The following is a 20,508-nucleotide window of genomic DNA, read 5'->3' on the forward strand; positions in this document are numbered from 1 at the left end:
AAAATACAAAAATTAGCCAGGCGTGGTGGCTCCCTCCAGCTACTCTACTCAGGAGGCTGAGGCAGGAGAATCGCTTGAACCTGGAAAGTGGAGGTTGCGGTGAGCTGAGATCGCGCCTCTGCACTCCAGCCTGGATAACAGAGCAAGACTCTGTCTCAAAAAAAAAAAAAAAGAAAAAAGAAAAAAAATTACTCAAGCCAAACATCAAACATTAACGTTTGCCATTTAATGTTTCACTCAGAAATTAAACTTTCATAACCCAGTGCAAGCTGCATAAAGAAAAAGATAATTTGACCAGGTGCGGTGGCTCACGCCTGTAATCCCAGCACTTTGGGAGGCCAAGGCAGGCGGATCACGAGGTCAGGAGATCGAGATCATCCTGGCTAACACAGTGAAACCCCATCTCTACTAAAAATAAAAAAAATTATCTGGGCGTGGTAGCAGGAGCCTGTAGTCCAATATACTCGGGAGGCTGAGGCAGGAGAATGGCATGAACCCGAGAGGCAGAGCTTGCAGTGAGCTGAGATGGTGCCACTGCACTCCAGCCTGGGCGATAGAGTGAGACTCCGATTCAAAAAAAAAAAAAGAAAGAAAGAAAAAATAAAAAGATAATTTATTAAACCTTGGAACTGAGAAGGCTCAGATCTGTCTGAAGACACGGCTTCATCTGAGGTCAAATGATGTCATGGAGTCTGATTTCTCTTTCCCCGTTTTAGCTGCACTTCTGTGCAGACTCCATTCTCAGGCTCTCTCCGCTCTGAGGCACAGTGACTACAGGAGCCTCAGCCCCACATCCTCCCATGTTGAGGTCTAGGGAGATACTTCATGACTCTTGAAAGGCTTTGAGGCCGGGTGTGGTGACTCATGCCTGTAATCCCAGCACTTTGGGAGGCCGAGGCATATGGATTGCCTGAGGTCAGTAGTTCAAGACCAGCTTGGCCAACGTGGTGAAACCCCATTGCTACTAAAAATACAAAATTAGCTGGGCATGGTGGCACATGCCTGTAATCCCAGCTACTCGGGAGGCTGAGGCAGGAGAATGGCTTGAACCTGGGAGGTGGAGGTTGCAGTGAGTCAAGATCACGCCATTGCACTCCAGCCTGGGCAATAAGAGCAAAAACTGCGTCTCAAAAAAACAAAACAAAAGCATCACCCGTTTTCTACTGACCTTTTGACTATGTAAGCAATTAATTCACACAATTTAATTCTTTTTTTTTTGTTTTGTTTTGTAAAAAAGCAGTATTCTCTGTTTTTAAAAAATTGGTTTTTGGGGAATAGGTGGTATTTGGTTACATGAATAAGTTCTTTAGTGGTGATTTCTTTTTTTTTTTTTTTTTTTTTGAGACGGAGTCTCGCTCTGTCGCCCAGGCTGGGGTGCAGTGGCCAGATCTCAGCTCACTGCAAGCTCCGCCTCCCGGATTCCCGCCATTCTCCTGCCTCAGCCTCCTGAGTAGCTGGGACTACAGGCGCCCGCCACCTCGCCCGGCTAGTTTTTTGTACTTTTTAGTAGAGACGGGGTTTCACCGTGTTAGCCAGGATGGTCTCGATCTCCTGACCTCGTGATCCGCCCGTCTCGGCCTCCCAAAGTGCTGGGATTACAGGCTTGAGCCACCGCGCCCGGCCTAGTGGTGATTTCTTTTTTTTTTTTATTTATTTATTTTTATTTATTTATTTATTTATTTATTTTTTTTGAGACGGAGTCTCGCTCTGTCGCCCAGGCTGGAGTACAGTGGCCAGATCTCGGCTCACTGCAAGCTCTGCCTCCTGGGTTCATGCCATTCTCCTGCCTCAGCCTCCCGAGTAGCTGGGACTACAGGCGCCGCCACCTCGCCCGGCTAGTTTTTTTGTATTTTTTAGTAGAGACGGGGTTTCACCGTGTTAGCCAGGATGGTCTCGATCTCCTGACCTCGTGATCCGCCCGTCTCGGCCTCCCAAAGTGCTGGGATTACAGGCTTGAGCCACCGCACCCGGCCTAGTGGTGATTTCTTATTTATTTATTTATTTATTTATTTATTTTTGAGACGGAGTCTCGCTCTGTCACCCAGGCTGGAGTGCAGTGGCGCGATCTCAGCTCACTGCAAACTCTTCCTCCCGGGTTCACGCCATTCTCCTGCCTCAGCGTCCCGAGTAGCTGGGACTACAGGCACCCGCCACCACGCTCAGCTAATTTTTTGTATTTTTAGTAGAGATGAAGTTTCACCGTGTTAGCCAGGATGGTCTTGATCTCCTGACCTTGTGATCTGCCCTCTTTGGCCTCCCAAAGTGCTGGGATTACAGGCGTGAGCCACCGCGCCCGGCCTTTAGTGGTGATTTCTGAGATTTTGATGCACCCATCACCCGAGCAGTGTACTCTGTACCCAATGTGTAGTCTTTTATCCCTCACCCCTCTCCCACCCTTTCCCCTGTGTCCCCCAAAGTCTATTGTATCATTCTTTTTTTTTTTTTTTTTGAGATGGAGTCTCACTCTGTCGCCCAGGCTGGAGTGCAGTGGCGCGATCTCAGCTCACTGCAACCTCCACCTCCCTGGTTCAAGCAATTCCCCGGCCTCAGCCTCCTGAATAGCTGGGATTACAGGCACACACCACCACACCCAGCTTATTTTTTTGTATTTTTAGTAGAGACGGGGTTTCACTATGTTGGCCAGACTGGTTTCTAACTCTTGACTTCAGGCAATCCGCCCGCCTCAGTCTCCCAAAGTGCTGGGATGATAGGCGTGAATTACCACGCCTGGCCTATTGTATCATTCTTATGACTTCGTGTCTTCATAGGTTACCTCCCAATTCACACAGTTTACTGCACAATTAATCTTATAGACAGGTTCAGAAGTCTATCAGCTTGTAGGAGGAAAAATAGAATTTCTGAAAAATAAACAAGATTAAACTTTGGTTCCATGGGTGTACTTATCTCCAAACTCACCAAGTTGTATATGTACAAAATGCTCCAATAAAATGGTGTTTAAAATTAAAATAGGCTTGGCATGGTGGCTCAAGCCTGTAATCCAGCACTTTGGGAGGCTGAGGCGGCTGGATCACAAGGTCAGGAGTTTGAGACCAGCCTAGCCAAGATGGTGAAACCCCGTCTCTACTAAAAGTACAAAAATTAGCCAGGCACGGTGGCAGCCGCCTGTAATCCCAGCTACTCTGGAGGCTGAGGCAGAAGAATCGCTTGAACCCAGGAGGTGGAGGTTGCAGTGAGCTGAGATCGTGCCACTGCACTCTAGCCTGGGTGACAGAGCAGGACTCCATCTCAAAAAAAAAAAAAAAAGAAAAAAAAAAAGTACAAAAATTAACTAGACATGGTGGCGCATACCTGTAGTCCCAGCTACTTGGGAGGCCGAACCCAGGAGGTGGAGGTTACGGTGAGCCGAGATTGAGCCACTGCAGTCCAGCCTGGGGAACAGCATGACTGTCTCAAAAACAAAAAATGTAAATAATAATAATAGTAAATGAGGCCAGGTGCAGTGGCTTACGCCTGTAATCCCAGCACTTTGGTAGGCCAAGGCAGAAGAATAACTTGAGGCCAGGAGTTTGAGGCCGGCCTGGCCAATATGATGAGACCCCATCTCTACTAAAAATACAAAAATTAGCCAAACTTGGTGGTGCGCACCTGTAGTCCCAGCTGCTTGGGATCACTTGAACCCAGGAGGCAGAGGTTACAGTGAGCTGAGATTGAGCCACTGCACTCCAGCCTGGGCAACAGAGCAAGACTGTCTAAAAAAAAAAAAAAAAAGGGGGTAAATGAATGAATGAGGGAACAGAATTGGCCTGTCTCAGGATTGCTTTTTGGGATAAGTATTTCCAATTAAAGGGGCAGATTGATTCTCAGCACTAAGAACCATCATCTCTCCCTCTGGTAGTGATGGTCTCAGAAATTACATTTCAAGAGGAAAACAGAAAGACTAGAACTAGGACTAGAGCAAGCAGCAAACCAACTCACTTGCCAAATGAGAGTATCTAGGATGGGAGCCTGGAATCTGCATTTTTTTTTTTTTTTTTTTTTTTGAGACGGAGTCTCACTCTGTCTCCCAGGCTGGAGTGCAGTGGCGCGATCTCCACTCACTGCAAGCTCCGCCTCCCGGGTTCACGCCATTCTCCTGCCTCAGCCTCCTGTGTGGCTGGGACTACAGGCGCCCGCCACCGCGCCCGGCTAATTTTTGTATTTTTAGTAGAGACGGGGTTTCACCATGTTAGTCAGGATGGTCTCGATCTCCTGACCTCGTGATCCGCCCATCTCGGCCTCCCAAAGTGCTGGGATTACAGGCGTGAGCCACCGCGCCCGGCCGGAATCTGCATTTTTAAACAAGTGCCCTCAGATGATTCTGAAGCGAGTGGTCTGGGGACCACAGTTTGGAAAACATACCCTAGAACATCCTTTTGGAGTCTGAGTGTTAACCTCACTGATAGGCCTCCCGCTCTCTAGAGAATCAGGCTGACATCATTGTGCCTATTTAATGTGAATCAGTCTTTATTTTGCACTTGTGTGGTGCATTAACAAATTCAACATACAAGATAGCATTACATATTGTAGGTTAGCATTACAGCATTATGCAATTTCACACAATTCATGTTAGCTTTTTCAGTTTTTCTTTTTTTCAAAATTTGACACATTTATTTTATTTTTGAGTTTCATTTTTACAAGAGAAGACACAAGGTAAAGAAAGACAACCACTTTGGAGACGGATCATGGTAAGGGCAATGTCACTGTCATGGCCATAGTGCAAGCCTTCCAAGAAAAGGGACCTGCGTTATTCCCTCTCCCAAGCAAGCTGCCCCTGTCCCACAAACCAGTTCTATCTGTTTTCACATCTAGAGCACTATCCATAAACATGTCCATCTTGGCTGTGCTCCAGTGAGATGAACTGAAAGAAGGAATAACTCGTAAAGGGATCTTTGTTATTAAGAAAAATTCTTGTCTTCCCAAAGGAAGATATCTGCAGAGAAGGAGCGACTGTTGGAAAATCAGGAGTGACCATTCCCTAACCTATTCCTGACCACGAATGCCTTGTGCAAAAGCTAAGATGTGACTCTCTTGTCTTTCTTTCAACTGACTCTTAGGAGGAGGCATTCCTCCTCCACTCTTATCAGTTAGCTCTGGAAAGAACAAATGTGAAAGCCAAAGTCAGCTAAGAAACTTTGGGACAGCAAAGTCAAGGGCACGATGGATCAGGCCTGAGGTAGGAGGAAGGAGCCCTGTACTGTCCGCCTCTTTGCCTTTTTCTGGCAAAGACACTGAGGCAGTTCCTAGGCTACAGAACAATTGGTTCCTCCGCTGTCACCTCAGCACCCACTGCTCAGTAGACCCAAAGAATGCAAGGAATAAAGCTACAAGGAAATGGGGAAGAGAGAGGAGAGTGGGGTGAGGCTGTTTTCCCAGACGTTTGTCAGGAGGAGCTACAGAGGCACACACAGCAGGGCAAAGACCAGACTATCTCCACCTGTTGTTTTGCATTGTTTCTGGGAAGGAAACAAAAGCGGGTTTGCTCAGCGATTTCTGATCTTTAGACATTAAGGCGATGAAGAGGAACCATTTAAATTTTTTCCTAATGGGGCTTCAGAATGCTCCTGTCAGATTTACATTAAACTATCTCAAAATGCATTTTTAGAAAACAAAAATTATTTTCTTCTACTTATGATACAGTATTTACATTTCATGGGGTATAGGACAGAGAGTAGTGGTGTGACCCCAACTGATGGTGAAATAGTGAGTCAGATTATGGGGTTGGGGGTTGGCAGGGACAAGAACAGAGAGTAGGCTTTGTGACTGCTCAGAATTGCTCTGCATTGTCAAGAACATGGGCTGAAATCAAACAAAAGGTTTAGGGGGAGCAGAGTGGTTTTAAATCCACAAAAGCTAAGGGAACACTGAAAGCAAGATCACCCCCTCTCCATGGAGACTCAGCTTTCCGACTCCCTTCACCAAAGCAAGGTTAAAAGTGATGTTCTTGTGTGGACTCAACTTATCTTTCATGCCCTGGATCAAGCGGTTAAGCAACAGCTTGACTGAGTTCCTCCTCGGGTGGGCAAAAATATCTACTGCCTACTGAGTTTACCTCGTTTATTTTAATTAATTAATTAATTTTTGAGACAGGGTCTCACTCTGTTACCCAGGCCAGAGTGCAGTGGTATGATCACGGCTCACTGCAGCCTCTACCTCTGGGCTCAAATGATCCTCCCACCTTAGCCTCCTGAGTAGCTGGGACCACAGGCATGCAGCACCACACCTAGCTAATTTTTTTGTATTTTTGATAGAGATGGGGTTTTGTCATGTAGCCCAGGCTGGTCCTGAACCCCTGGGCTCAAGCAATCCTTCCACCTCAGCCTCCCAAAATACTGGGATTACAGGCGTGAGCCACTGTGCCTGGCCTCAAGTTTACCTATTATCCATGGAGTCTGTGCCATCTGAGAAGTCTCAACATTGGAGACATAGCTGCTGTAGGAGTAAAGAGACTTGAATTCTAATCCCAGAAATATGCTGAATCTCTCTCAACCTCTATTGCCCAGTGGTAGAAGAAGAATTGCATCCTGTAGTTCCCCCATCCCTTCACCATGTGGTAAGACATAAGTTCCTAGAACTATGCAGCTTGTTTTGAGGAAAAGAATGCTCTGAAAGAATCCAACTTATCTTCATTCACTCAGTCATACTGTTATTTTTTGTTTGTTTGTTTGTTTGTTTTTTGAGATGGAGTCTCGCTCTGTCGCCCAGGCTGGAGTGCAGTGGCCAGATCTCAGCTCACTGCAAGCTCCGCCTCCCGGGTTCACGCCGTTCTCCTGCCTCAGCCTCCCAAGTAGCTGGGACTACAGGCACCTGCCACCTCGCTGGCTAGTTTTTTGTACTTTTTAGTAGAGACGGGGTTTCACGGTATTAACCAGGATGGTTTCGATCTCCTGACCTCGTGATCCGCCCGTCTCGGCCTCCCAAAGTGCTGGGATTACAGGCTTGAGCCACCGCGCCCGGCCTGTTATTTTTTTTTTTTTTTTTTTTTTTTTTTTTTTTTTTTGAGACGGAGTCTCGCTGTGTCTCCCAGGCTGGAGTGCAGTGGTGCGATCTCGGCTCACTGCAAGCTCCGCCTCCCGGGTTCACGCCATTCTCCCGCCTCAGCCTCCCAAGTAGCTGGGACTACAGGCGCCCGCCACCACGCCTGGCTAGTTTTTTGTATTTTTAGTAGAGACGGGGTTTCACCATGTTAGCCAGGATGGTCTCGATCTCCTGACCTCGTGATCCACCCGCCTCGGCCTCCCAAAGTGCTGGGATTACAGGCTTGAGCCACCGCGCCTGGCCTATTTTTTTAAGAGCTACATTTTTATTGAAAAATTTAAGGAGAACTTCTGAGGGCCCATTTTTTTTATGAAGCAAAAATTACAACATCTAAGCTATTTGAGAAGAAGACTCTAAAGCATCTCCATGGTCGGCATTTCTGGAAAAACAAAGGCCAGTGTAATTCTTCAAACTCTCTGATAACTTCCAACCCATTAACCAAGAAATGGCTGTCCCTACAGTAGATAGCTGCAAAGGGGAATTGCTGTCATCATCACTTGTCTTCTCTCCTTGTCCTTATACCTGAAAACAGCTTTTGGGATCAGCTGGATGTGTTCATTGGTACTATCCTATAGCTGAATTTGAAGTCTCCAAACTCCTTTTAGAGAAGTCATCAAGTTTGATAAAAGTCCACGTTCTGATGTACTGGATGCGTAAGTTTGATGTATTCTCTGTGCTTCAGCTCGGTCTGTCAGTTAATTATAGACTACCTTTTACTAATTCATAGCAGAAGACTGATAGCAAAAATACCCCCATTTCTCAATTCCTTTCTCCTGCAAACCTTGCCTCATTCACCCCACCTTTGTTTCTTGGCTTACTACAGACCTCTAGACCTTGAGGTCAAAGAGCAGAGATATAAGAGGCAATAAAAAGAAAAGATGGGAATGATGAAAACATGAGGTTTTATAAGAGCAAAATTTTCTTCTGCAGAGGTGGGGAGTGGGAGAAATTCTCCAGAAAAGCCCAATAAAAAGAAGCCAATTTCAGATAATCAGCAAATACAATGCAGCACAAAACACAATTTCCATGGATTAAAATCTGCAACTTGATATTGGCAGTTAGGCTAATTTCTTCAGTTTGTATTAGACATGCAAGTATATGGTTACATTGTTATATATAGATTTGTAGGGGTCTTTCCCTCTCTTTTGTCCCCCATTAAAGAAACAAAAAACAAAAACAAAAAACAAAAAACAAAAAAAAAACAGAGGCCGGGCATGGTGGCTCACACCTGTAATCCCAGCACTTTGGGAGGCCAAGGCGGGTGGATCACCTGAGGTCTGGAATTCGAGACCAGCTTGGCCAACATGGTGAAACCCATCTCTACTGAAAATATAAAAAATTAGCCAGGCATGGTGGTGGGCACCTGTAGTAATCCCAGCTACTTGGGAGGCTGAGGGAGGAGAATCGCTTGAACCTGGAGGGCGGAGGTTGCAGTGAGTTGAGATCTCACCATTGCACTCCAACCTGGGCAACAAGAGCGAAATTCCGTCAAAAAAAAAAAAAAAGATTCTAGTGCCTTGCAAAGGAGAAAAAAACATCAAACATCATTGCTAAGAACTGATCTGCAGCTGTGGTCACGTAGGGTGTTCTTTGTTGAGTTTGTTTTGTAAGACATTTTCTTCTACAACTAAAATGAGGTTTTGAGTCCACTTCTCTGTCATCTCTTTCCCTGCCACATCCCTCCCCAGCCTGGCCCCAGGGGTTAGAGGAGAGAAGAACAGGATTAGTATTCACTCAGACTGTGCCACTTGGCCACAGGCTTGCGGGGGCTCTCGCAGACCTCTCTCCAGTGTTCAGCACCGCTGGCTGTGACACTGTGTGCCCCCAGGATCAGCCTCCCCACCACCTCGTTCTTGGTGGTGCGATCGAAGTCGATAACGAGGAACTCGATGCTGATATCAGGCAGGAGGTCAGCAGGGATGTCGTAGATGAAAGATTCGTTGAAGATGGGGTTCAAAGTGCACTTCTTCACATGGGTTTTCTTCTTGGCAATGCGCTTTCTGCCGTAGTAGACGTTCACCTTGACATAAGGATCTGGGGCCCCCAAAGAGATAAGAAAAAGGGAGACAGGCCTATGACACAGTCCTCTCCTATGTAATGGTAATTTCATGTTGGGAAAGGCGGGGGGCTCTGTTGTTCATATCTTTGATGGCCACCCCATGTGTTCTTTAGTGATTGCACAATAAACACACATTGACCATATGTGAGTCTGCCTGCCTGGACAACGGGCCAAGGAAACCAAGCAGGAATAGAACAGAACAACTTTCTCAAGTAAGGTCTGAAGAATGATACCAATAAGTATTTTAAAGGGCACAGAGACAAATGCCTGCAGCCTTTTTGATAAGTCTCTCTTAGCACCTGTCATGCATATTATTTAGGATACCTTGCCAAATGTAAAGACCCCATTTGTTCAACTGAAGAATCTTCCTAGCTAGGGAAATCTATTGGATGTAGACACTCATTGGGAAGAGAATGTCTACAGAAAGAGGAGTAGATTAAATTGAAAGAGGCAAGGATCTTGAAGTGTGGAGGTCTATCTGGGCCACGGGCAAGGAGTCAGGGGTGGTTCAGACAGTAAGAAATAGGTTGAAGTAAATAGCTGCTACCTGAGAGACCGGTGATATCCATCTTCGGCAAGTGTCTGGCTTTGAGGACCACCACTGTCATTCTCTGTGCCACAGGCTGATATGACAGAGACACCTGGAGCTCCCCTCTGCTGATGCACTTCTGTGAGGAAGAAATGGCAGGTGAGAATCCTGTCAGAGGGTGCAGGGCGGAGCACAAAAAGTGTGCAGAGCAGTGGGAAGAGTCTGGGGGAGGACAAGTGCAGGAATGATAAGTTTGTTGGAAAGATGCTCATCGCCTAGAAACGTGTTATGATTTTATTTAACAAGGAGGCAGAAAGGATACATTATAACCATATTCTGATATTAAATAATTTGCATGGAGAGCCTGCATAGCCATAGCCTTGCATTTATGAGCAGGACCTCTGGAACCAGAGTAGCCTGGATTCAAATCCTGACTCTTTATCTTTTTTTTGAGACAGGTCCTTACTCTGTTGCCCAGATTGGAATTCAGTGACATGATCTTGGCTCACTGCAGCCTCCATCTCCTGGACTTTAGCAATCCTCCCACCTCAGCCTCCTGACCAGCTAGGACTACAAGTGTGTGCTACCACACCTGGCTATTTTTTTTTTTTTTTTTTTTTTTTAGACGGAGTCTCGCTCTGTCGCCCAGGCTGGAGTACAGTGGCCGGATCTCGGCTCACTGCAAGCTCCGCCTCCCGGGTTCACGCCATTCTCCTGCCTCAGCCTCCCGAGTAGCTGGGACTACAGGCGCTCGCCACCTCGCCCGGCTAGTTTTTTGTATTTTTTAGTAGAGATGGGGTTTCACCGTGTTAGCCAGGATGGTCTCGATCTCCTGACCTCGTGATCCACCCGTCTCGGCCTCCCAAAGTGCTGGGATTACAGGCTTGAGCCACCATGCCCGGCCTTTTTTTTTTTTTTGAGACGGAGTCTCGCTCTGTCAGGCGGGCTGGAGTGCAGTGGCCGGATCTCAGCTCACTGCAAGCTCCGCCTCCCAGGTTTACGCCATTCTCCTGCCTCAGCCTTCCAAGTAGCTGGGACTACAGGAGTCTGCCACCTCGCCCGGCTAGTTTTTTGTATTTTTTAGTAGAGACGGGGTTTCACCGTGTTAGCCAGGATGGTCTCGATCTCCTGACCTCGTGATCCGCCCGTCTCAGCCTCCCAAAGTGCTGGGATTACAGGCTTGAGCCACTGTGCCCGGCCTTTTTTTTTTTCCCTATACACAGAGTCTCACTATGTAGCCCAGGCTTGTCTTGAATTCCTAGTCTCAATGGATCCTCCCACCTCAGCCTCCCAAAATGCTGGGATTACAGGCATGAGCCACCGTGCCCAGATGCTATTTCTTACCTGTGACCTTGGACAAGTTACTCAACATCTCTGTACTTTGGATTCCTCATCTATAAAATGTGGGTGAAAGGTTGTACCTACCACATAGCATTATCAAAAGGATTAAATAAGTTAAAATTTGTAAACTGCAATGGTGCCCAGCACATAGTGTGCACTATAGAAGTGCATCCTCTCATTTGGTTCTTAACCTTTAAAAAGTTCGAAGACTGTACGGTGGGAGGTAGGAAAACTGGGTTTGAATCTTAACCTCGCCACTTACTCACCACATGGCCTTGGGCAAGTCCCTGCATTTCACAAAGTGAATATCCACACCTGCTCTGCCCACCCCAATGTGCACTCCAGTGTATCTTCTCCAGCCAAATCAGCTTCCTCCCTAGCACCCTGATCTTTGTTTCTCCATCTTTAAATGTGATGCTAGGCTCCATTTTGAGCTTGAAAAAAAACTCTAGTCCTCCAAGAACTTTTTTTTTTTTTTTTTTTTTTTTGAGACAGAGGCTTGTTCTTGTTGCCCAGGCTGGAGTGCAGTGGCATGATCACGGCTCACTGCAACCTCCGCCTCACGGGTTCAAGTGAATCTCCTGTCTCAGCCTCCAGAGTAGCTGAGATTACAGGCGCCCACCACCGCGCCCGGCTAATTTTTGTATTCTTAGTAAAAACAGGATTTCACCATGTTGGCCAGGCTGGTCTCTAACTCCTGACCTCAGGTGATCTGTCTAGCTTGGCCTCCCAAAGTGCTGGGATTACAGGCGTGAGCCACCGCGCCTGGCCCCTCCAGGAACATTTTAAAGAACATTTGCATAGGCACTGCATGCCAGGTTTTGAGGATCCAGAGCTGATGTGACTCAGCTGTTGCTCCCAAGGAGCTTACCACTCAGTAGAAGAGACAGAGAAGTAAATAAGCACGTACGGGACTTGTCAGAGAAATGAGAAGCCTGTCTAAGTGCTCTGGGCACCTAGAGCTGGGAGATTGAGGGAAGGCTTTACCAGCTGATGCCTGGACTGAGTTGCTGGGGGTACAAAACCATGAAGCAATGGGCAGAGAGATGATCATGTCAGGCAGGTGGACAGGAGTGGCTGGCACAAAGGAGTTGGGCCTGAAAAGGTAAGCTGTGTTTAGAGAATGGCTGAGAGGTGAATATGCCTGAAGTAGGGGTGGCTGATAGGACGGGTAGGTCAGGAACCTGGAAAGGTGGGCAAGGCTGGAGTAAAGGGCTGTTGGGATACTACCAAAGAGCAGAGTCAGCAGCACCCATACAAGAGGAGGTTGGTGAGTATAGGAGTGGAAACCTGTCATTGTTTTTTTTGAGTCTGTTGCCCAGGCTGAACGACAGTGGTGAGATCTCAGCTTTCTGCAACCTCTACCTCCTGGGCTCAGGAGAGCCTCCCACCTCAGCCTCCCAGGTAGCTGGGACTACACGTGTACACCAACATGCCAGGCTAAATTTTGTATTTTTTGTAAAGACAGGGCCTCACTATGTTGCCCAGGCTGGTCTCGAATTCCTGGGGTCAAGCAATCTGCCCACCTTGGGCTCCCAAACTGCTGGGATTGCAGGCATAAGCCACCAGGCCTGGCCGGTTGTCATCACTTTATTAAAATGATTATTATTTCAGAGAAAGGTGGAGAATGAACTAAAGTGGAGAAAGACCAACATCAGAAAGCTTAGTTAAGAGGCTGCCGTAGTCGGGCGCAGTGGCTCACGCCTGTAATCCCAGCACTTTGGGAGGCTGAGGTGGGCAGATCACGAGGTCAGGAGTTCAAGACCATCCTGGCTAACATGGTGAAACCGCCATCTCTACTAAAAATACAAAAATTAGCCAGGCGTGGTGGCCGGTGTCTGCAGTCCCAGCTACTCCGGAGGCTGAGGCAGAGGAATGGCATGAACCCAGGAGGCGGAGCTTGCAGTGAGCCAAGATTGCACCACTGCAATCCAGCCTGGGCGACAGAGTGAGACTCTGTCTCTGGAAAATAAAATAAAATAAATAAATAAATAAATAAATAAATGCTGGGCGCAGTGGCGTGTGCCTATAGACCCAGCTACTCGGGAGGATTGATTGAGCCCAGGAGATCAAAGCTGCAGTGAGCTGTGATCGAGCCACTGCACTCCAGCCTTAGCCACAGAGCGAGACCCTGTCAAAAAGAGGCTGCTGCGGTTGGGCGCAGTGGTTCACGCCTATAATCCAAGCACTCTGGGAGGCCAAGGTGGGTGGGTCACCTGAGGTCAGGAGTTCAAGACCAGCCTGGCCAACATGGTGAAACCTCATCTCTACTAGAAATAGAAAAATTAGGGCCGGGTGCGGTGGCTCACGCCTGTAATCCCAGCACTTTGGGAGGCCGAGGTGGGCGGATCACGAGGTCAGGAGATCGAGACCATCCTGGCTAACACGGTGAAACCCTGTCTCTACTAAAAATACAAAAAAATTAGCCGGGTATGGTGGCAGACGCCTGTAGTCCTAGCTACTCGGGAGGCTGAGGCAGGAGAATGGCGTGAACCTGGGAGGCGGAGCTTGCAGTGAGCCAAGATTGCACCACTGCACTTCAGCCTGGGTGACAGAGGGAGATTCTGTCTCAAAAAAAAAAAAAAAAAAAAAAAAATTAGGCCGGGCGCCGTGGCTCACGCCTATAATCCCAGCACTTTGGGAGGCCAAGGCGGGAGGATCACGAGGTCAGGAGATGAAGACCATCCTGGCTAATACGGTGAAACCCTGTCTCTGTTAAAAATACAAAAAGGCCGGGTGCAGTGGCTCAAGCCTGTAATCCCAGCACTTTGGGAGGCTGAGACGGGTGGATCAGGAGGTCAGGAGATCGAGACCATCCTGGCTAACACGGTGAAACCCCGTCTCTGCTAAAAAATACAAAAAACTAGCTGGGCGAGGTGGCAGGTGCCTGTAGTCCCAGCTACTCGGGAGGCTGAGGCAGGAGAATGGCGTGAACCCGGGAGGCGGAGCTTGCAGTGAGCCGAGATCATGCCACTGCACTCCAGCCTGGGTGACAGAGGGAGACTGTCTCAAAAAAAAAAAAAGAAAGAAAGAAAGAAATAGAAAAAATAGCCAGATGTGGTGGCTTATGCCTGTAGTACCAGCTACTCAGGAGGCTGAAGCAGGAGAATCGCTTGAACCAAGGAGGTGGAGGTTGAGGTAGGCCTTGATCACGCCACTGCACTCCAGCCTGGGCGACAGAGTGAGACTCCATCTCAGAAAAACAGATTCCGTTGTTCTGTAGCAACCTGCTACAGAAGAAATTATTGGGACTGGAACTAGGGCTATGGCAGAGGAGATGGACACGGAGGTAAAATATGTCTCAGGAAGAATTGTCAGGGCTTTTTAGGCTTGGGCAGTTAATTGGCTGTGAAGCCTAGGGAAGAGGGAGGAAAGGGTGGACTATTTCTTATGTTTTTAGCTTTAGAAAGTGGGGATGAGGCCAGGATAAAGAAAACAAAAGGAGGTGAGTTTTGAGGAATGTAGAACACAGTTAAATTCGGGACAAATCATTGCTCCGCTATCACCTTATTCCTTGTATTCTTCAAAGACCCAAAGAAATGTCATCTACTCCAGGAAGTCTTAAATTGAGCAAAAATAGACTATGCTCATCACCAGCCTTATATACACCACACACTCACAAAAACGACTTATTAGGCACTTACTTATTAAGTGCCAAGCACTCTCCGCTAGAAGCTAGGGCTGAAAAGATGGATACTGAGGAATCCTATCCTTAAGAAGCTCCCAGCCTAGTTCACTATCTACTCAGGTATGTCTGGTGCTGGAAAGAACAGCAGCAGCAAATATGCCAATTAACTCATCAATAAAAAACAAGGAATAAGCCTAATAGTTTGTGCTTTCATTGTAGGCCTTAAGTCATCTCAAGGAATGAAACTGTGACATTTCACATGACTTTAAAAATTTCTTCAGTCGGCCGGGCGCGGTGGCTCAAGCCTATAATCCCAGCGCTTTGGGAGGCTGAGACGGGCGGATCACGAGGTCAGGAGATTGAGACCATCCTGGCTGACACGGTGAAACCCCGTCTTTACTAAAAAAATACAAAAAATTAGCCAGGAGAGGTGGCGCACGCCTGTAGTCCCAGCTACTCGGGAGGCTGAGGCAGGAGAACGGCCTGAACCCGGGAGACGGAGCTTGCAGTGAGCTGAGATCCGGCCACTGCACTCCAGCCTGGGCGACAGAGCGAGACTCCATCTCAAAAAAAAAAAAAAAAAAAAATTTCTTCAGTCTATGTTTCATCCTAGGAGCATGTGGAAATGTCTCTCATAGGGCATAAAAAATAACTAACTAGGCCGGGTATGGTGGCTCACGCCTGTAATGCTAACACTTTGGAGGCCAAGGAGGGCGGGTCACTTGAGGTCAGGAGTTCAAAACCAGCCTGGCCAACATAGTGAAACCCTGTCTCTACTAAAAATACAAAAGATTAGTGGGGCATGATGGTGCACACCTGTAATCCCAGCTACTCAGGAGGCTGAGGCAGGAGAATTGCTTGAACCCGGGATGTGGAGGTTGCAGTGAGCTGAAATTGTGCCACTGCACTCCAGCCTGGGTGAAAGAGCGAGACTCTGTGTCTAAAAAAAAAAAAAAAAAAAAAAACTAACCAAGGTTTAAACCCACCCCTTAGCTTTTGAAATTGAAATACAAAAGGGAATCAACTTAAAAAATATTTGCATGGTTTTTCTCTGATAGAGAGAAGCCCCACATTTTGTTCTTACCCATAACATATGTATTGTCAGCTCTTTTCTTTTTTTTTTTTGAGATGAAGTCTTGCTCTGTTGTCCAGGCTGGAGTGCAGTGGTGCAATGGCTCACTGCAACCTCCACCTCCTGGGTTCAAGCAATTCTCCTGCCTCAGCCTCCCGAGTAGCTGGGACTACAGGCGTGTGTCACCATGCCCAGGTAATCTTTGTAGTTTTAGTAAAGACGGGGTTCCACTATGTTGGTCAGGCTGGTCTCGAACTCCTGACCTCGTGATCCATCCGCCTCAGCCTCCCAAAGTGCTGGGATTACAGCTGTGAGCCACCATGTCCGGCCTATTGTCAGCTCTTAATTGTGTCCATGGGAAGTACCCTCAGCCAATTTTATTTTATTTTTATTTTTGAGCTAGGGTCTCACTCTGTTGCCCAGCTGGAGTGTACTGGTGTGATCTTGACTCACTGTAGCCTTGACCTCCAGGGCTCAAGTGATCCTCCCACCTCAGCCTCCTGAGTAGCTAGGGCTACAGGCATGTGCTAACACGCTCAGCTAATTTTTGTGTTCTTGGTAAAGATGGATGGGGTTTTGCTATGTTGCCCAGGCTGGTCTCAAACTCCTGGGCTCAAGTGATCTGCCCGTCTTAGCCTCCCAAAGTGCTGGGAATACAGGTGTGAGCCACCATGCTTGGTCCCTCGGCCAGTGTGTTTTTGGTTTTTTTTGTTTGTTTTTCCCCTCGAGACAGGGTCTTGCTCTGTCACTCAGGCTGGAGTGCACTGGCACCATCTCAGCTCACGGTAACCCCCACCTCCTGGCTTCAAGTGATTCTGGTGTCTCAGCCTCCTGAGTAGCTGGGATTACCGGTGTGAACCACCACGTCTAGGGTTTCTGCCATGTTGGCCAGGCTGGTCTTGATCTCCTGAGTGGAAGCAATCCACCCACCTCAGCCTCCTAAGGTGCTCCTAGGCGTGAGCCACCATGCCCAGCCCTCGGCCAGTTTTGAATTACAGTCTGGTTGCCCTTGCCAACCAGTATACTTCTGGGCTGTTTCATTTTGCTAGAAGTCAGAATGTAATCAGTGAATATAAACTCAATTTTACTATTAGCGACATCAAATGAAAAGTAATCCCGGCCGGGCGCGGTGGCTCAAGCCTGTAATCCCAGCACTTTGGGAGGCCGAGACGGGCGGATCATGAGGTCAGGAGATCAAGACCATCCTGGCTAACACGGTGAAACCCCGTCTCTACTAAAAAATACAAAAAACTAGCCGGGCGAGGTGGCGGGCGCCTGTAGTCCCAGCTATTCCGGAGGCTGAGGCAGGAGAATGGTGTAAACCCGGGAGGCGGAGCTTGCAGTGAGCTGAGATCCGACCACTGCACTCCAGCCTGGGCTACAGACGGAGACTCCGTCTCAAAAAAAAAAAAAAAAAAAGTAATCCCTTATGGAAAAGAAAATTGAATGGATTCCAAAACATTCAGAACTGAGCTATCCAATACAGTAGCCACTAGCTACATGTGCCTATTTAAATTTTTTTTTTTTTTTTTTTTTTTTTTTGAGACGGTGTCTCGCTCTGTCTCCCGGGCTGGAGTGCAGTGGCCGGATCTCAGCTCACTGCAAGCTCCGCCTCCCAGGTTTACGCCATTCTTCTGCCTCAGCCTCCCGAGTAGCTGGGACTACAGGCGCCTGCCACCTCGCCCGGCTAGTTTTTTGTATTGTTTTTTTAGTAGAGACGGGGTTTCACGGTGTTAGCCAGGATGGTCTCGATCTGCTGACCTCGTGATCCGCCCGTCTCAGCCTCCCAAAGTGCTGGGATTACAGGCTTGAGCCACCGCGCCCGGCCCCTATTTAAATTTTAATTTAAATTAAATAAAATTAAAATTATAGTTCCTCAGTTAACACTAGCCACATTTCAAGTGCTCAACAGCGACATGTAGCTAGTAGCTACCACACTGCATGGTGCAAATATAGAACATTTCTATCATCATTAGACAGCACTGATCAAAAAAGGACTTTTGCATGGTTTTGGCTACTGCTCCCCTCTGTTTCCATGAATAATAATAAAATGTTAGCTAGGTTTGATATCAATTTCTGGGGTCATCCTTCAATACTGAGTATCTAAATACTAAATATGCAGTCTTTAACTATGATTCTAACTTTATACACGGAGGAAGGATAGGTGAGGGGAAAAGCAACATTTGTTTTTTTTTTGTTTTTTTTTTTTTTTTGAGACGGAGTCTTGCTCTGTTGCCAGGCTAGAGTGCAGTGGTGTGATCTCGGCTCACTGCAACCTCTGCCTCCCAGGTTCAAGCAGTTATCCTGTCTCAGCCTCTGGAGTAGCTGGGACTACAGGCACGTGCCATCAGGCCCAGCTAATTTTTGTATTTTTAGTAGAGACGGGGTTTCGCCATGTTGTCCAGGATAGTCTTGATCTCTTGACCTTGTGATCTGCCTGCCTCAGCCTCCCAAAGTGCTGGGATTACAGGCGTGAGACACCGCGCCCAGACAAAATTTGATTTTAAAAGCACAGTTTTATTTGCAAGAATAACATGAATGACAAGATTATAGCTTAGGTTTCCTGATTACTTATTTAAAATTCTGTATCCTAAATCATATATTCTAGCAAAATCTTTGTAATCAAAATCCCCGTGCCTCTTTCCTAGTGTTTTTGGAAAGTAGACAACTTCTGGTTACCATTTTCATCTTTTTCTCCCTTAAAAATCACTCCTCAGGCAACTGTTCTTCATCTGACCCCTCCTTCACCTTGGGCCATCTCACACTGGCAGCATGCCCGTCCCCACTCAGCACCACTTTGCGATGCCCAAGTCTGTAGCCACAACACCACCTGAATGCCACTCCATCCTGCATTGAAGGCAGTTTAATGTCATTCCCTCAGGCCCCCTCCTTTTCTCTTTCTACCCAATTCCCATTCCAAGTAGCTATGTCAATGGCTCTTTCTTTCGAAAGAGCCATTGAAGGCTGGGAGCAAGCTCTGTTTCCCAGCCCCTTGGCCTAGTGAGGTAAAGGCCCTGTTGGGGGGCAGGCAAGCAGAAGGACAAGGGGGAGAAAGGATTTTCTCATGCCTGACAGAGCTGCGGGGCTCGGCTGTCTGAGAGCAATCTCCTTGCTCCTTCAGTGGAACAGAGGAACAGGAACAGTGGTCCTAAAGAATACACTCAGAAGAAATAATACTTAGGCAAGGAATAGTCTGTTTTCCTATAATTAGCAGAACCTCTTTCAGAGTGATGTTCTAGCCAAGGAGCCCTTGTATTAGGTGGACCAACATAACCTCAATAAACCCTTCTTGGGGCCAGATGTCCTAAGGGCCACCTCTACCCTAAATCACAACCATAGAAAAACAAAACCTTAACATTCAACCCCATACCCCTTTTCCTCCCTGCAATACACATACATGATCTGTTGCCCAGTCTGGAGTGCAGTTTGTGGTAATAGCTCACTGCAACCTCAAACTCCTGGGCTCAAGCAATCTTCCCGCCTTGGCCTTCCAAAGTGCTAGTATTACAGGTGGGAGCCACTGTGCCTGGCCATATTTTCTTTCCTCTTTCTTTTTTTCTTAAATTTTATTTTGAGACAGGGTATCATGCTGTCATCCAGACTAGAGTGCAGTAGCTTTTTCCTGGTCTGTGTAAGCCAGACCAGGAAAAAGCCTATTACAGCCAGTGTGGCATGGTCCAGGGCAGCTCTAGCTCATGTTCACCTAGGGGAGATCCTACTTTGCTGCAGTAGGGAGGATTTGGGATAGACATTTGCAGCCTGCACTGCTAGGGAACCTAGTGGATGAGTGACTAGGGAGATGACAGCCATGGCTCAGATGGAACATAGTCCTGCCTATGGGCACTGGGTGGGAAAATGGGCTTAGGAAGCCTGGGAGGCTGGAAAGCTCTGGGGTGGTGCTGCACAGGCTCTGGGTGTCCTATCTCGGGCCTCCTCCAGGGCGTGTGTTGCTCAGGATCCTAGCCCTGGCTTATCCCTCCTCAAGGGAGTTAATAAAGTGGAAAGAAATGTGGCTCTTGCCAAGAGCCCCTGGCAGTTTAGCAAATACCATTGTCTGTGCTGTGTCCAGTGCCCTTGATTTGAGACTGTTTTGTTCCCAGCCCAAATCAGTCCCTTTCATTGCCAATCTCTTCCCAGCTGCAGCTTGGCACAGAGCCATATTCCACTCCCAGCCTTGGGCTGCAAGTGTATAGCTGTCTGGAGGAGTTCAGCTGGTTGGTGGCTTTACCAAGGTTGGAGTCACATGGAAGGGTGTACTGGAAAGGCTCCCTCCTTTAAGGAGAGGTAGACAAGGGAAGGAGTGGAGGATGGGAGCCGCTGTGAAGGGAATAAGGAAACAGCGGAATGGGTGGGCAGAGCCCTGAGGAAAAAAGATGGGAGGAGAGGGAAGGGGAGAGAAGGGGATGAAACAGGCCCCTGCATCTGTTTCTGTTCACACCTTCTGATTCCAATCTCAGAGGATGTGAAAACCCCTGCAGTGCTGGACTCTGGGATGTCTCATTGTATCCTGGCATTGAGAACCACAAGATGTGGCAGTGTCTTGTTTATGCTCTGATCAAATGTGTCTAATATTCTTCAAGATTCTTGGACTTCCCTGGCCCCTGTGACAAGAATCTGAGTGTGCCAGGTGGCAGCAGCGGTTCCTTCAGGAAATGAAAGGCAGGACTGGGCTGGCTGCAGGGGGACAGGTGCCTGCTACAGAACAGAGAAGGCAAGAACACACACACGCAGAGTGTGCTCCCCACTGTTGACGACCCAGACTTGACACAGTGCCCTTCTTCGGCAGGCAAACCTTCTTCCTGGGTGCTCACTGCTCACTCTGCACCTGCTAACTTAGGAGCCTC

At 47.7% G+C, this 20,508-nt stretch overlaps 1 protein-coding gene and 1 long non-coding RNA gene across 35 annotated transcripts in view; both read right to left on the minus strand.

Annotated features, from left to right (window-relative positions):
* Positions 1 to 4,440: 4,440 nt before the first annotated feature.
* The window catches only part of SYT11 (synaptotagmin 11), a 29,517-nt gene continuing 13,449 nt past the window's right edge, over positions 4,441 to 20,508 (minus strand). The window contains exons 3-5 of one of the 34 annotated variants that reach the window (XM_077944495.1): positions 9,642 to 9,762; positions 8,509 to 9,069; positions 4,441 to 6,703 (exon numbers count right to left, since the gene is read on the minus strand). In XM_077944495.1, the coding sequence (XP_077800621.1) occupies positions 8,759 to 9,069; positions 9,642 to 9,762 (432 nt within the window). In that variant the 3' untranslated portion in view covers positions 4,441 to 6,703; positions 8,509 to 8,758. The other 33 variants (XM_077944470.1, XM_077944544.1, XM_077944488.1 and 30 more) reach the window with 33 other exon arrangements.
* On the minus strand, positions 9,897 to 17,086 carry LOC144330969 (uncharacterized). The gene is made up of 2 exons (XR_013397721.1): positions 15,950 to 17,086; positions 9,897 to 10,179 (listed from the first exon to the last, which is right to left on the minus strand). It is a non-coding gene; the product is annotated as an uncharacterized LOC144330969 (long non-coding RNA).

This window comes from Macaca mulatta, chromosome 1 (assembly GCF_049350105.2).
Source record: "Macaca mulatta isolate MMU2019108-1 chromosome 1, T2T-MMU8v2.0, whole genome shotgun sequence".
Taxonomy (NCBI): Eukaryota; Metazoa; Chordata; class Mammalia; order Primates; family Cercopithecidae; genus Macaca; species Macaca mulatta.